The sequence below is a fragment of the Bidens hawaiensis genome, unplaced genomic scaffold (genome assembly GCF_021521415.1).
Source record: "Bidens hawaiensis isolate Kalapana, Puna unplaced genomic scaffold, B.hawaiensis_p1.1 tig00018434_1, whole genome shotgun sequence".
NCBI classification, from domain to species: domain Eukaryota; kingdom Viridiplantae; phylum Streptophyta; class Magnoliopsida; order Asterales; family Asteraceae; genus Bidens; species Bidens hawaiensis.
Genome location: NW_027492786.1, coordinates 149,439 through 165,247, shown reverse-complemented (window position 1 = coordinate 165,247; position 15,809 = coordinate 149,439). Strand labels below are relative to the sequence as shown.

General features: G+C 33.3%; 1 protein-coding gene and 1 pseudogene across 3 annotated transcripts; one reads left to right on the top strand and one right to left on the bottom strand.

The window, feature by feature from the left end:
* Positions 1–5,588: 5,588 nt before the first annotated feature.
* LOC143556100 (uncharacterized) lies at positions 5,589–9,035 on the bottom strand. 3 transcript variants are annotated; one of them, XM_077045519.1, is made up of 5 exons: positions 8,620–8,694; positions 8,360–8,524; positions 7,975–8,050; positions 7,337–7,425; positions 5,589–5,653 (listed from the first exon to the last, which is right to left on the bottom strand). In XM_077045519.1, the coding sequence occupies exons 1-4, from the start codon at positions 8,674–8,676 to the stop codon at positions 7,367–7,369; spliced, it is 357 nt and encodes a 118-aa protein (XP_076901634.1). In that variant the 5' UTR covers positions 8,677–8,694; the 3' UTR covers positions 5,589–5,653; positions 7,337–7,366. The 3 variants fall into 3 exon arrangements, 2 of the variants coding, with proteins under 2 accessions (XP_076901634.1, XP_076901633.1); XM_077045518.1 differs by lacking the exon at positions 5,589–5,653 and having other exon boundaries at positions 6,926–7,425; XR_013139318.1 differs by lacking the exons at positions 5,589–5,653; positions 8,620–8,694 and adding an exon at positions 8,859–9,035 and having other exon boundaries at positions 6,926–8,050.
* A 4,120-nt stretch (positions 9,036–13,155) lies between these two features.
* LOC143556099 (uncharacterized) lies at positions 13,156–14,864 on the top strand (annotated as a pseudogene).
* Positions 14,865–15,809: the final 945 nt, after the last annotated feature.

Genomic DNA, 15,809 nt, shown 5'->3' with positions numbered 1-15,809 from the left:
TTTCAAAGATGAATAATAATGGTACAAAAGAAAAATAGGGGATGATAATCTTATATAAATAACAAGATTTGGAGGAGATAATTTAGGAAGTTTGTTTTTGTAAAACGTTTTGGAGAAGGGGAAAGGGGGTAGACGGTTTTGGGGGTGTTTTAGGTTGTATTATATTGTATTTTTAAGATATGCAAAGAAACATTGGCTAAATTAATTAGATATAGTACTTAGGCTAGTTACATGTATAAAGGTCCATGTAACTATTTATTTTGTAATAAAATGAAAGAACCACACTTATGAGTTATAACTTATCATGTATAGGCCATATATATATATATGTATGTATATATATATAACTTATCAGGGACTCTAAATAACGAGTTAGGTTATACGAGTTTCCAAAGGCTTTAAATACGTAACACATTATAAGTAACGATATGAGGTAACGATTTTTCATTCATCAAGACTTACGAATATGTTAGCATAGTAATTATGATTTTACATTAGTATCAATGACCAATAACATGACTAAAACATAGACATCAAACATCTTATCGATAATAAATGTTTCAAATCACATTGAAAACTAAAATGGGTCGGGTTTCGGGTTTGAAAATTAACAAATGTTTCACCATGTGTTATCGATTTCTATTACGGATCTAGTTTATTGATATTTAATACGATTAGAATACATTAACTATGTAACTGTGTGTGTTGAGAGAGTATTTGGATAGAGTAACGAGGCTCAATCGATAATAATAAGAAGTGTTAATTAAACGATAAGTTACAGGGCATATATATAGGAGATGACCTCAAGCGTTATACATGTCATAATGAAGGAGAGTCATTCGCTATCAAACGTTAAACTCCTATACGTTACTATAACGAATCAGCACATTCGTTGGTTCCATTCGTTAACATCACTAACGAATGAACACGAATCAACACAACGACTCATTAGTTATTAGCTACTCTAACGAACGGGCCTTACATTATAGAGAATGTGCATGTAAATTTACCAAAATACCCCTATACTTTATATTAATAACCAAAAACTCGTATGATGTAAGGCTACTATAACGAATGAGCATTACATTATAGTGAATGAGCTCTTACTTTAACTAATGAATAGCTAGTCTGATGAATGGACCCCATTCGCTATACAATCCATAGTGAATAGGCTATGTTACAATAAATATAAAGACTAAACTAACCCTGGCATATTCGATCAATTGCGGACAACAAATCATGCACTAACAGACTCCCCCTTTTATGTAGTTGTCGTATACTTTAACTTCGAATACTTTTACTATAAATCATCGGTCACAATGAATACATTAACAATAATTATATTATTAAATATTACTTGAATGATAAAATATTATTAAAATACTTTTAATTAGCTGGAATTTTATGATTTAAGAATTTGTAGATTTTTATACTTTAAAAGATATCTTCCCGATTCTGTCGGTTTCGCATTTAATGATTTTATCGGTTTCGCATTTAATGGCGAACCGGATAACGTTTTTACCAAAATTTTATTATTTAAAGTAAGGAAACAACTTTTATATTTAAAATATATAATTTTTATAACTTAGATAATAAAAATATATTCATCATCGGTTTAGTTTAAATTTTCACAAAAATGGTTATTTTTAACAGTTTCGCGTCTTCTTTTATGACGGGACTCGATTATTTTCAAGCTTTATCATTTTGACTTCATTATATAAATCATATGATGTAATTTATATGAGTTTTTGATTTTTAGGGTGGTTTTTTAAAATGACACCTAAAATCTAGTCAGTTTCGCGATAAAAGTCGAATTTTTTACTATTTAAGCAACTAACACTTAATTTAGACCAAGTAAAGCATGAAGTTCATATAACACATAAAAACTAATCATTATAAACATGCAAAACTTATAAATTTCCAAATTTGATTGTTTATCACAAAATGTCATATTTTATTAATTTAAAACTTGCATTTATTACTTATCCTAAGTTTATTTATCTGATATTAATAAATATAACATAGGTAATCATTTAATAATTAACATGTGACATTAATAAAACTTAGAAATCATATTTTATTTCATCATAAATATTTCATGATTAAATTTTGGATATTGGTTTCTAATACTCTCAACATTCATCCGTTGGTAGATACCACTTTCAATTTTTGATTTGTCACCCACCACTCCTAAATTCCACTCTATTTGTTTATGGCACTCCCAAACTTAACGGACCCTAACTCCGTTAATGAAAATGCTGATGTGGATATTTTATGCTCGAGGTAGCATGCCTAAATGGAAAATACCCTTTTAAATTTTTTTTAAAAGTTTTGGAAAAAATAAAAAACATTTTAATATATATAAATGATTAAAAACTACCCAACCCCACCTCCACATCTCCCCTTTGTTCTTAAAAGCAATACCCAACCCCACATCCCCATCTCCCATTTGTTCTGTTCACTAATGATATAACTCTTCCCCACCGGTGAGCCACCACAACATTCTCCGATGAAGACTTTCGTAAACAACCACCACCAATAAAACCACCACATATGGAAACCATCACCATCACGGTTGGCCTATCCCGTCTTCCCGATCAACCGCTACCATCGTCTCCACCTCCACCCACCACCATCAGCAAATCGTTGTTCAACAACCCACCCCCCACCTGAAAAGCTTCATCATCTCTCTCTATATATGTCGTCGAAACCATGATTAAGGTTACTATCAGCATCGGCGGTTCTATCAAAAAGGGGTTTTGGTAACAACCCATAATTGATCCACCATTGTTTTATTGCCTACCCTAGCGACGCTGGTGTGACGCTGGTGTTGCTGCAAGGGAAGAAATGCACCCTGATTAGGTTTCGGATAGTCATGATTAGGGCTCGTTTATTGTCCTAAGGCGCCGAGTTGGGTTTCTGATAGTCATTAATATAGTTCATTTATGGCAGCCGGTAGTACTGTTGGCAGCGATGGAAATGAGAGACAATTGATGTAAAGGGTTTTTGAGAGAGATAAGAGTGTTTAAAGGGGCTTTAGCTGCTATAAAGGTGGTAGACGATGGCAGCAATGGAGGGGTAACACGGTTAATGTTGGTAGTGGAGGGTGTTGATGGTGATTGTGGCGATGGTATATGAGAGAGAGAGAGAGAGAGAGAGAGAGAGAGAGGTGTTTAAGTCATTGAAAGAGAGAGACTTTTGATTTTCACTTTAATTTTCTTTTAATTGAATATTTTCCATGTAGGCATACCACATCAAGCATAAAACGTCCACATCAACATGTTCACTAACGGAGTTAGGATCTGGCCGTTAAGTTTGGGAGTGCTAGAAACAAATAGAGTGGAAGTTGAGAGTGGTTGGTAACAAATCGAAAGTTGGAAGTGATATCTACCGGTAGGTGAAAGTTAAGAGTATTAAAAACCAATATCCCTTAAACTTTTAATATTTTAGTTAAATTATAACTTTTTTAGGATTCTATCCTAACTTTTTTTTTTAACTAAACTTTGTACTATTCTTACTAGCATATGATTTTTTAATAATTGTTCCATAATGTAATATTTTCTCTCTTTTAAATAAGTTTATTAACTCTTTCAAGATAAAATCCAACAATGTCCTTAACAATTTACATGTCTTTATTAACCAATCTTCAAGTATATGACATGCATGTAAGGTATATGCATTTTTCAATATAAAAAACAAGTGGGTTTTCTAAACATAAACTAGCAATGCCAAATTCTATCATCAAACTTACAAAATCATCAAAATCAATCCTATTTCTAGCATAATCAAACATCATGATTCAAGCATGCATGTAACATTAAACACTACGGGTGTTCATCGGATTGGATAACGGATTATTCAGTTCGGGTTATTCGGATTTGAAAATTTTTGGACTCTATCTGACATCCGATCTGATCCGAATTAAGAATATTCCTATCCGATCCGAATTCAATTCAGATTGGATTCCTATTTTTTGTTCCTAACATTTAATAGTTTAGAATCACAATAAACATACAAACCGGAAAATACGAATTACTCTTAACACAAATTTAAAAGTTTAAACTTCAAATAATAGTCTAATAAATATACCAAACCGGAAAATACCACTAAAAACATGTTTTTTATTCTGATTAAACGGATATATGAATAATCCGAACAATCCGAATTTTTTAAAATTCCATATCCGAATTCGATCCGAAATCCGAAATATTTATTCGGATATTCGGATTGATTCGACCCGAATATCTGAATATCAGATCGGTTTATTTGGGTTTCGGTTCGGCTCGGAGTTCGTTTTTTTCGGATTTCGAATTTCTTGAACACCCATGTTAAACACTTCAACACACTCATTCATACTCTCTCTATCTCTCTATCTCTCTCTCTTTCTCATGGCGCTCTCTCTCTCTCTATATATATATATACTAGTAGTAGTGCCCGCGCGTTGCGACGGGGACGCAACGGGAATGCGGCTGATAGCGGGTAAGTAGCATTGTGTGAATTAGTACATACAGTTAGCCTTAATAGTTTAGCTATGCATACGAACAGTAGCCTATCCATACTAACATACATCAAATGATATACTTTACATACCAACATACAATTACATACACATACTACACTGCTAAACACATAATATAAAACTCATTTCTATAATGTTTCCTTAAGTGCAATTAGATAAAGCAAAACTTGAATTAGTACTTGAAAAAATGAAAGAATGCAGTCTGCTGTGAAATTTGGAAGTCCGATACAAACGTTTCGCTAATGAGTGCTATTGTGCTATCTTCTTCCCAATTTTGGTCTTTCATTCATTATTTAGTACAAAACAAAGCGAATACCATCATCCCAAAATTTAAAAAATGCATTTTTTTGTTACTCACACGTCAATAAATTCATAAGTTACAGATGGCAAGAACTTTTATCTGATTTTTGTTAACAAAAATGATGTAAAAGTTACACATTAAACACTCTTCGACTTGATTCATGTTTTAATTTTTTTTCTCAAATTAATGTAGTTTGGGTAGAACATACACCGGTTAAGCCCATTAAGTAAGATAGTCAAACATGTCTCGACCAGAACCAAAATAGCCCTTTTCTGAATAGACGTGTTTTGACCAGAAGGTAACCGTAACCTGAACTTGCCGGACCTGAGTTCACCACTTTCAATAACCACTAACTAAAAATGCACATATAACTGTTGTGCATGACGTTGGCTTCACATCAGGTGTGGCTGAAGGTTTCACAAAAATAAGATAATTTAGAAATTATAAAAAACATTTGCATGGTTTAAAACAAAAGAGAATATATATAAAGGTGAAAAACCTAAGAAGGGCTGAAAATGTGACTATTTTATGCTCCGATGTTGGAGCTTCTAATCAAATAAAAGCACATTTGTTTCCTATCCGCAACACCAATATAGTTTTTACAGATAATTACAAATATTAAAAGTCAATGCCTAACAGTTATAACGAAAAACAATATTAGATTACATTGTTTCAGTAATTTGGAAGAGAAAGTATATATGATTGGCATGTACTATTATCCTTTAGAAACCTTTTTGTTCCATCTCCACCAAACAAGAGACCTACATAGCGCTTGCTCGGTCCTCCGCCGGGATTGGGTTATGGATCACTCCATAGTATCTCACACATCAAACCTATAACATATTAACATAACATAATGATATGATATTAGTACCAATAAATACAGCTTTCTGGACTAAAATACAAAATAAACGTAGAAAAACATACATACCTTTCATATGGGGGCTCACAATACATATCAATTACTCTAGTATCGGAGCTTCAAACCATCAGTGCTAAAAAGTCCACAATTAAAGACAATATCTTATTGCTTAAAGCATGGGCTAATAGTAAATAACAGAAAACTTCTGCAAATATCCCACAGATTTTCTTCATGCTTTTGCTTAAGTGTTTTCCACAATTAAGATTTATAGCTGGTAAAGTTATATAAGTCGATACAATTGCTTGAATGGAAAAAATGTTTAAGCAGATGGGAAACTTTTACCATGATGGTGACATACACTTGAATGCAAACTGTGTGATAATAACCTCAGCCGAAAATGATCCTCGGTCAACAAAATCCCCATTAAATCAATTTTTGAACAAAAAAAGATAAACCTGTCATGGCCTCACATGTAATAGTTGTAATATCAAAACATCGGCGTCAACTTCATTTAAAACCAATTATAATCAATTAATATCCCCTAAAAATAAATTCAATATAATTTATGATGATTATAAACAAACACTCACCTCCAGTTGCCAACACACCCTCTTGATTGTCTGTCATTTTAATAGTTATATTCTTCTCACCTTCTGTTGAGATCTGCATGCATGTAAAATGAAAAAAAATGGTAGTTAGATATTTGATTTTTGGTTTGATTTTATACCAAAATCAAGTTGGTAATTTGGTTTAAAAATCCACATTCGATTCAAACCAAGTAACAATAATAATTAGGGGTGTGCATATTAACCGTCATAACCGTTAACCGAACCATGAGCGAACCTATTTTAACCGATAACCAGTGGGTCGGTTTAATGAATTTTTGAAAACCGCCAAATACGGGTCGGTTTTGGTTAAAGATAATTTCAAATCCGCCATAACCGAGCCGCCCCATTTACAAGATTCTCAACTTTGTAAAGTATAATTAGAACACGTTGTTGATAATTTGGAGATTTTAAAGAAGGTAATACACTAATAATACTCTCATTTTTTTACTATATGATTTAAATATTATGGATTATATATTTTGTTGAACTATATGTCATGCTATTTTAATTTTTTATTTTTGGTAATATTTAATATCAAAGTTTTAGGCTCAATTACATTGTTTTGGTCATGGTTAACCGACTCGCAATAACCTTCAAAACCGATTAACCGAAACTGCCATAATGGATCGGTTATGGTTATGGTTATCGATTAACCGACATATCGGTTATGGTAATGGGTTTGGCCTAAACCCGACCCAAACCAACCCATACACACCCCTAATAATAATTATTTAAGTTCTGTCATTTTACACAATCTAATATAACCAGTCTAGTTAATAAACAAATAATGGTTAAAAGTAGACATATGCGTTGAATTGGATTATATTTTATCTTTTAACTGATCAAATAAGTTCAAAGTCATTTGAATTGTTCATACAACCTTGGGACTATTTTTGTTTGTTTTTGTATTAGTATGTTAAGTCTTTAATAGCAGTTAGACAACCCGGACCGTCACCATCCACAACAAAAAATCCAATTTAACTTAAATTCATTACCCAATCCACCAGCCCAGTGACCTGCCACCTGTAACGGAGAAGGTAACCGACCTTGCAGGCCATAAGGCGGTATAATAGCTGCTATAAAGAAGGCAACTGCTCTGATAGTTTTTCATTATCCAAACTGACGTATTTCTTGCCTGCAAGTAATGGTTGTGCCTAAATTAAATGAAAACACCAACATATAAGAGTAGCTATATAAGAAACCATAAGAGTGTTATCTGATTTAAACTAAAATAAAATCTAACCTAACCAAAATTTGAACCTAGTTTCCAATTCAGTTTGAAATTACCTGAACTCGGCTTGGTTTCGGTTTTAACCGAGAAAAATATTTAATTAAACAAAGGCCGAAAATGTGCATTTATGACTTTCAATTTGCAGACATTTTATTGTGACTTTCTTGATATTTTTAGCACAGATTTGACACACTTGTTTGCCATTTATATTCACTTTCTTGATACTTTTAGGACATGGATGGTTTTCATTAAGTTCATTTATTATCTTCAGTTTCTTGATATATTTAGCACGCATTTGATACTCGAGCTCGGATCAATAAAAAGCTCGTAATTTGGCGAGCTTTTTTGAGCTCGAGCTGAGCTTGAGCCTCAAATAAATCTAGTTTAGTTATCGGGCTTGAGCTCAAATAAATCTTGTTTAGTCCATTCACCATAAACATAATATTGGAGTACCATGAGCAGCTTTTTCTTCATAGTCCACTTTCTTCATTAGGCTAATAATTGAATCAATAACTGAGAACATTGCTTTCTGCAAAAAAAATAATAATAATAAGATAAAATAAAAAAATCAAACAAACAAAAAGAAGAAATAGCTTTATAAGGCATCAAGGATTAAAGGGTGCTAAATGAAATATATCCAAGTTTAAAATTTGTTATTTAGTGAATTGAAAAAACAAAGAGATAATTAACTCCTAGAACTTGAAAAAACAACCCATGAGCGGAGTTTGAGATTTGGAAATAGAGCTTGAAACGCCGAAGCTCGAAAGATGTCAATGATGTATATTATTTAGTTAAAAGAATATAAAAGTTTTTTGAGTCAAGTAAATTAAAAATGCACCTTCATCATTGACATCAGACGTGTCATCCATTGCCTCAATGACGCTGCAACCGTCCAATGTCCAGGCGGATCGGCCGTATGATTCAACTCTGAAAAAACTGTATGCTTTGTGATAGGCCGTTCTCTATGTGCTAATGGTGCAACATGCCCTCTAACAGCATGCAACTTCCAAGAATAATGATAATAAAATCAATTTAAAGACAATTAAATGAAATATCATGTAAATCACTGCATACAAAAATCAAAAAAGAACTGCAAACCATGGAAGCATAAGTATGCTTTTGAGGCTCTACTACAAGTCCTATATCCGAAGCCATATTGTCTTGCAGTGCATTTAAAAAATAAAATCTGCCAAAATACGTTAAAACGAAAAGAAACTGAAAACTAAAAAGCTCGCATCAAGTGTAGCGGTTTCTTAAATTTAGTTATGACTCATACCAATACAATAAAAGAATAGAAAATTTGACCAGTTTCATTAGAGGCAAGATCAAAAACTAACCTCATCTTCGCTATGAATTTTTCATGTACAAGATCCACACCACATGAATTTGGATTTTATAATAACATCAATAATTAGCAGGTACCTGAAGAACTCCAAGCTATTAGAACATTCGACTTTGATTACAATGGAATTAGAAGTTGATTAGATTACCTAGGGTAAAAAACGCTGGCCATGGTACCCCTCAAAATTCTATCGACATAATCCCCTAATCGGATGATGGTGAGAACCAATTCGATTGAGATAGCAACGCATTATTACTTATATAATCATGGGGGTTGGGGGGGTGAAACAGGCATAGACGATTGAATTGTGAAACGTGTAATACAGATCATGTGTTTGATTCAATTGAATAGGTATTATGATTGCATTTAGTTCAATTGATTGCATATTGATAATAATTGAAGTCCGCCAGAAAACGATGGAGAATGTCGCCGCCGGTGAATGGGGTAATAAATGTTACGGCTAGGAAGTTGAACAGGTGCCTATATTCTTTATAATGTAATATACATATATATCTTCACTTGCTCCCTTTAGAATCCATTTTAATCTCTTAAAATTATATATCTTCACTTTCTATCTCTTATTTTAAGGGGTGTTCATCAAATCGAATAACGAATTTTCAAGTTAATCGAATCAAATAATTCGAATAATTTATTTTTTATGCTACTATTCGTATTCGATTCGTATTCGTTTAAAAGTTGGATTATTCGATTCGTATTCGTATACGTATGATCTCCCATATTCGAAATTCGATTCTATTCGTATTTGAAACTCGAATTCGAATAAATTCGAATTGATTCAAGTTCACATATGTCAAAAACTTCAAAAAACCATAATCATCAATGTAAAACACATAAATATAAGTTTAAAGTAGCAACAATACCACATGATAATAAGTTCAAAATTAAGTATTAGCAAAATTAAGAAATATCAGTACAGGTTATTGGGCTTAATTATTATGTTTTGAACATTTATTATTTACGAATTTGACCAAAATTAATAACTTAAATATATATTAATATATTATATAATTTGAATTCGAATTTCGAATCGAATCGAATAAGAAATCATGAATTCGTATTCGATTCGTATTCGATTACTATACTCGAATACGAATCGAATCGAATTCGAATATTTTGAATTCGAATTCGAATATTTATATTTGAATTCGAATCGAGTCGAATTTCGAATGTTTCGAATTCGAATCAAATTTTGAACACCCCTACTTAAAATTCAATAATCATCAAACCAAACTCAACAAATATGAAAATGGAAGTGATATGTATGTGTGTATGTACGTACTAGTTTGATCCTCCCGTGTTACGGGGGTTTATTTAAAGTTTTGTTTTTAATCGTTTTGCTATTTTATAATGATTTATTTTATTTTTTAACGTAGTTCTGTTTTACTTTAATACACATATATTAGTTTGTTATTATATTTTTTAATGTTTAGGTTTTATCAGTTGAGATGTTTAGGTTTTTTAGATTTTTAACGAACAAACATAAACGAACACGAGCATGTTGATTTTTTAAAATATACAAATCATCATCATCATCATCATCATCGTACTCAGTATATCCCACCAATAGCAAAGCATGTTGATTTTTTAAAATATACAAACATGAACACAAATATTTGTCTAATGAAAAAAGGGGCGTTGATGTAGCTGACAATGGTAGGTAGTATCGGAAGTTAACCGACGATGGAGATGATAGATCAACAACGGAGAACATGCAAAGCAGATAAATTAAATTAGGGTTTGATGGTGAAGGTGTTTATCAATAAATGAGATCTTATAACACATTTGAGGGCTATCTAGGTTTGGTGAGGCTCATGACCCGCGAAAATTATTGTTTGATTTTAAAATAGTTTTACAAATAAATGAGATGTTATAACCCATTTAAATACTATCCGGGTTTGGTGAGACCCATACCCGCGAATTCGGGTCAAATGCATGAGGAGACTCCATTTATAAATCAAGCAATCCGGTGGCTCTAGAGAATGAGGAGAACAACCTGAGAGCGACACATAGAATTTTATGGTAGGCAATTATATAGATAGTTAGATATGTGGGTTTGGTTCGGCTCCCCCCACCCACCCACACACACCACCACGACTAACACACTCATTTTCATCAAACTTCCATTTTCACATTTGTTTGGGTGTTTGAGCTTTGTTTGAATGTTTTTAAGATGCAATAACAATAGTTTTGCACCAAAACTTGAAATAACTAGATTTTAGGTTTTGGGTTTTCCTTAGGGTTTGAGAGAAATGGATAAGATAAGTTTGGTAAGTCTCTAAGTGTGTGTTTAGGGCTTAAATCATCCTAACTTGTTTCTAACTTCTTGATTTTTGGATTACACTTAAGGTTTTAATAGTGGAATGGAAGAGTTTTGATCAAAATGGAATAAATAGGGAGGAGTGGGGGTGGTGGTGGCCGAAATGGGTGAGCGAGGGAGAGAGGTAAGTGACGGTTTGTGTTGGAATGTGTTGAGATATGTGGGAAGGTATAAGGAATATTTGCGAACTGAAACCTCTAAAATTGTGTTTACGATCTATTATTAATTTTACTAAATATTTAATTTTTCAGGTCACTCTCGATGTTAGGAATATTTTTGGACTTTTAACCTCACCCGAGTCACTGCCAGTCTCCGTTTTACGCAGAATTCTCTACGCGCTAAAACTTATATTTTTTAACACAACATAATACATTAATTTCTTGAGTTTTTAGAGTAAGATATCAGTACGTTGTTTCTCATAATAGTTGATTACATGATAAACCCATATTACATTAGTACAATGAGTCTTATAAAGGTCGTGTGTCACAATCACAACCAACAACGTCTGACTAGATCTCCTTCAAACTCAAAGTCGCCGGGACGCTTCTTCCGCGGACATCACTCACTCTCTCTCTAATATATATATATATATAACCTAATTGTTCCGTAAATCATGTTTCTAATCAACTTAATTTGAATCTCAAATTGACTTGCAAGCGGCGGAATTACTCCACAAAAATGAGGCATCTTAATTCGGCGATGAAATGAAACTCGACATCATGAATTCGTTCCCAATTGTTGCATCTCAACTCAATACGCCTAATTAATACACAGATTATGTTTCTAAGTAATTAAACAGTTTCTTATTGACAAGAAAATAAAGATTATGCCGACTATTTAATGGCCCGACATCGATTATACTGATGAGGCAATTCTTATATTTATTTATCTATTTTTTGTCTTAATTTACGATTGAAATCGTTTTTCTAATTTGCCATGATTTGTTGGATCAATAGATCTCAAGGGAAAGGAAAATTTGCAGAGTTGGGATGGTGTGATGGAGGTGGATATGATTTTAATATAAATATTTAAACGATAGCAAATTTACCGAAATATCGTTACATTTAACATCTAAATTTAATGGATGGACTTTAAAGTGATGGAAAATGTGGACGTTAGGATGCATGCGTTAGGATGCATGCAGAGTTTGAATTAGTGGCCCAACAGTACAAGATGAATTTCTTATTTAACATTTTTATAATATATTTATATAAGTCATAAATTATAACTTATTTTTAACGACCAACAAACATAGAATGCTTAGGTATTTTTTACGGGGTGACCAATGGCTAAAGGTGACCGGACTCATCACCAGCTGACCTAACCAAATTGTACAAAACCCTTTAAGCGTCTATAAGTTATCTTTAGGGTGTGTTTGGGATTCCTTATTTTTCTCTCCTTATGACTTATATAGGATAAATAAGTTAATTTTATGTTTATATAGCGTTTGGGAATCAATAAGGCCTTTTTACTTTCTCCTTATTCATAAGGCTAAAAAATGGGTTTTGAATAAGTTGGGATATGGTAACTTATCTCGTTATATGTTTAAAATACCCATTCCACCCTTTCATTCCACCCAAACACTTTTTAAAAACAACTTATTCACTAATATAAAAGTGTCTTTTTTGGTCATTTTCCATCAATAAGTTAAATAAACACTTTTTAAAAAATAACTTATTATCTTTTATTAATCCAAACACTTTTTTAAAACTCCTTATTATAAATCCATAAGTTCTTTTCTACTTATCACAATAAGTCCTTTTCAATTAAAATAAGGAATCTCAAACACACCCTTAATGTAAGAGAAAACTCCTCAGTAGTCACCCGGCTAAGGCTAACCGTCCCACAAACACAATTAGAATTTATAATTTAGAAGTTATAATAAAATAAGCAAAATCCCAAATATCCCTTCCCAATTTTCCAAAACTAGAAAAAAAATTCCGGCGATATTCCGATGTCGAGTTCAGGTAGACCTTCGGCGGGTGGAGACTTGCAGATTGTATATTCGTCGGATAAAACAACAATCTCCTCCTCCAGCCTTCCTCCACGCCATTAATCTACAGCTGTGGTTGAATACACTAGGCCTAATCAGGAAGAGGAGGACCTGGAGGTTAAGCTCCGTCGTATATTGGATTGCGTCCCAGTTCGTGTTAATAATACCTCCGTAGCTCCGCTGGTTCTGGCTCCGGAGACTTTCATCAGGTCAGGTTTTTAATCCTTCTTACAATGTTATTGTTAATCAGTGTTGTCTATGTTTTGTTAAAAGCTGATAACGTTCTCATTTTATTTTAGAGCTCTAAAATCAATAATCCAATACTGTGCTGAGCCCTAACATATATGAATATAACGCACAGCCACCATTGTTTGTGAATGGATAATGGCTCCTCATTATACCCCTATTTTTACCCAAAGGAAACCCTAACTTCTTCAATCAAGCTCGATAGGAACCCCACTATGAACGAGGGCACTCCTTTTCTTCCACAAGCACCACGCCGCTATTAGACGAACCGCTTGGCTTTGTCTTTAGAAAATGTTGAGAACTTGTGAAGCTCCAACAAATCCCGAAAGCTGAACAAGAAAAATGCAAACATTGAGATCACGACACACATTGATTGAGCCAAGCCACACGAAATAAAAACGTGTTCCAGCGACTCCTCTAAATCACCAAAAATCGGGCAAAGATTTGAACTTACCAGGATATTTCTTCTTATCAAAGCAGCCTGAGTTGGTAGCCGGCCTAGGCCAGCCCGCCATGCCACAAAAGAAACCTTCTTCGGAACCAACCGGTTCCACTCAAAAACAAACTCAGGTTTGGAATAGGTGTTCCGGGAAATGTTTTCTTTGATATCGCAAACCGAATCCACCAAATTCATCACTCAGCCAAAACACTCTATCATCCCCAAATCTCAACTTAACTCCTCAATTTCTGCAAATCCGACGGGCTCACCGGACCACTCTCAATTTCTGCAAATCAATGCACAGTCTTAATGACAAAGTGTGGGCCCATGAACCGGAACGATTGCCTCTCTAGTTATCATTAATGGATAATTGTTCAACAATTTGATGTGTGTTTCTTGCATCTTTTCTTGAACTAACTTTAAAACATGATGCATGCATGGTTTTAAAAAGATGCGCCTCATGTACTTTGGGGGTTCAAGTTGGTCAAAACAACCAAAGGGTTGAATAAATTATGGCAGGCTTACTTGATACAAAAGGTTGAGTGTAAAGTTAGATCATCTTCTTGTTGTAAATAAACTTTTTGGTGTTTATTTATATTTGATTATTGAATGTCATCTGAGTAGTTATTTTTTGGAACAGTATCGACAGATGAGACGGAAAGAGCAAGACCGGCTTGCAAGAATGGACGTTGACTTCAAAAAAAGAAAACAGGTGGCCGAGTATAATAAGCGCAGGGAAGAAAGATTAAAAGCAGCAGAAGACCGCACTGCAAAAAAACGTTTGAAACGCCAAAAGAAAATGCAAAAGAAACAAGAAAAGAAGATGAAATTGGAAGCAGGGTACCATGAACAACAACCTAAGGAAGACAAATCTTCTTATGAAGATCAAGATTCTGGTAATGATGATTGAACAAACATGTTTGTTTATACCTGAATGCACTTATATTTTGGTTTATGAGTTTTAAGATATGTTGTAAAACATGATATAGGACCGCGTATTAGATTCTGCGTCTTAGGCAGTGGAATGGTTCATAATGTGTTTAAAACCCTCTTGGAAAGAGGGTCTAGAACCTAGGTGTAAAGCGTAAAAGTGAACCGGGTTTTGTATTCAAGGTGCAAAGTGGTTATTTAACTCTTTTTAATGTATTGTAGGTCCTTTTTTTTTAACAAAATCCCACCATCTCACATTTGTAAGAGGATATCATATCACCAGACCTATAGGGTCATCGGAATATCATAGGTTATTTGTATCCCCCATTCAAAATGTAGCTGTAAATAACTTTTATGTAAGATTTTACATATAGTTACATGTGTGTACAACCTAAAAACCCTTCATCGGCTATGCCCCAATTGCCCATGGCTCACGCCTTAAACATACAAAATTGAAGAGTTGTGTGCCAAAGGTCGCCTCAGGCATAGGTGTACTCTTTTAAAACCAGGGTAACGGTTAAAAAGTTTCTATGAATCAAGTTGGGTTTTATAGAATCATTAACAATTATTATTCTGATATATATCACATGAATAATATTACGAAATATGACTTCATGTCCATCTTTATATGATAATAATCATTAATCAAAAGTCTAAACCTTTAATAAAGTTAAGAAAGGAGATTTAGAAGGTTTTATTACATCTGACTATGTTTCTAATGACCCATTTAATATGCTTCCTTTCCGTTTAAATACTCATAGCTGAATTGAGTTGAAATTGGCCACATATGACTTTTAGAACAGTTAAGATTATTGCGCTGATAAAAGGTTTTGCCATGTATAAATTGTAATGTTACTCAAACGTAGTCATAATGTTAGGCGGCTTTATAGAATAAGGTATGGTGGTTGAGAAATAAGATAATTTCCGTGGTAGGTTATAATCAACTTTAGCTTGAAAAACATCGATTAGCACCATTTATAGATATTGGCATCTAAACTGA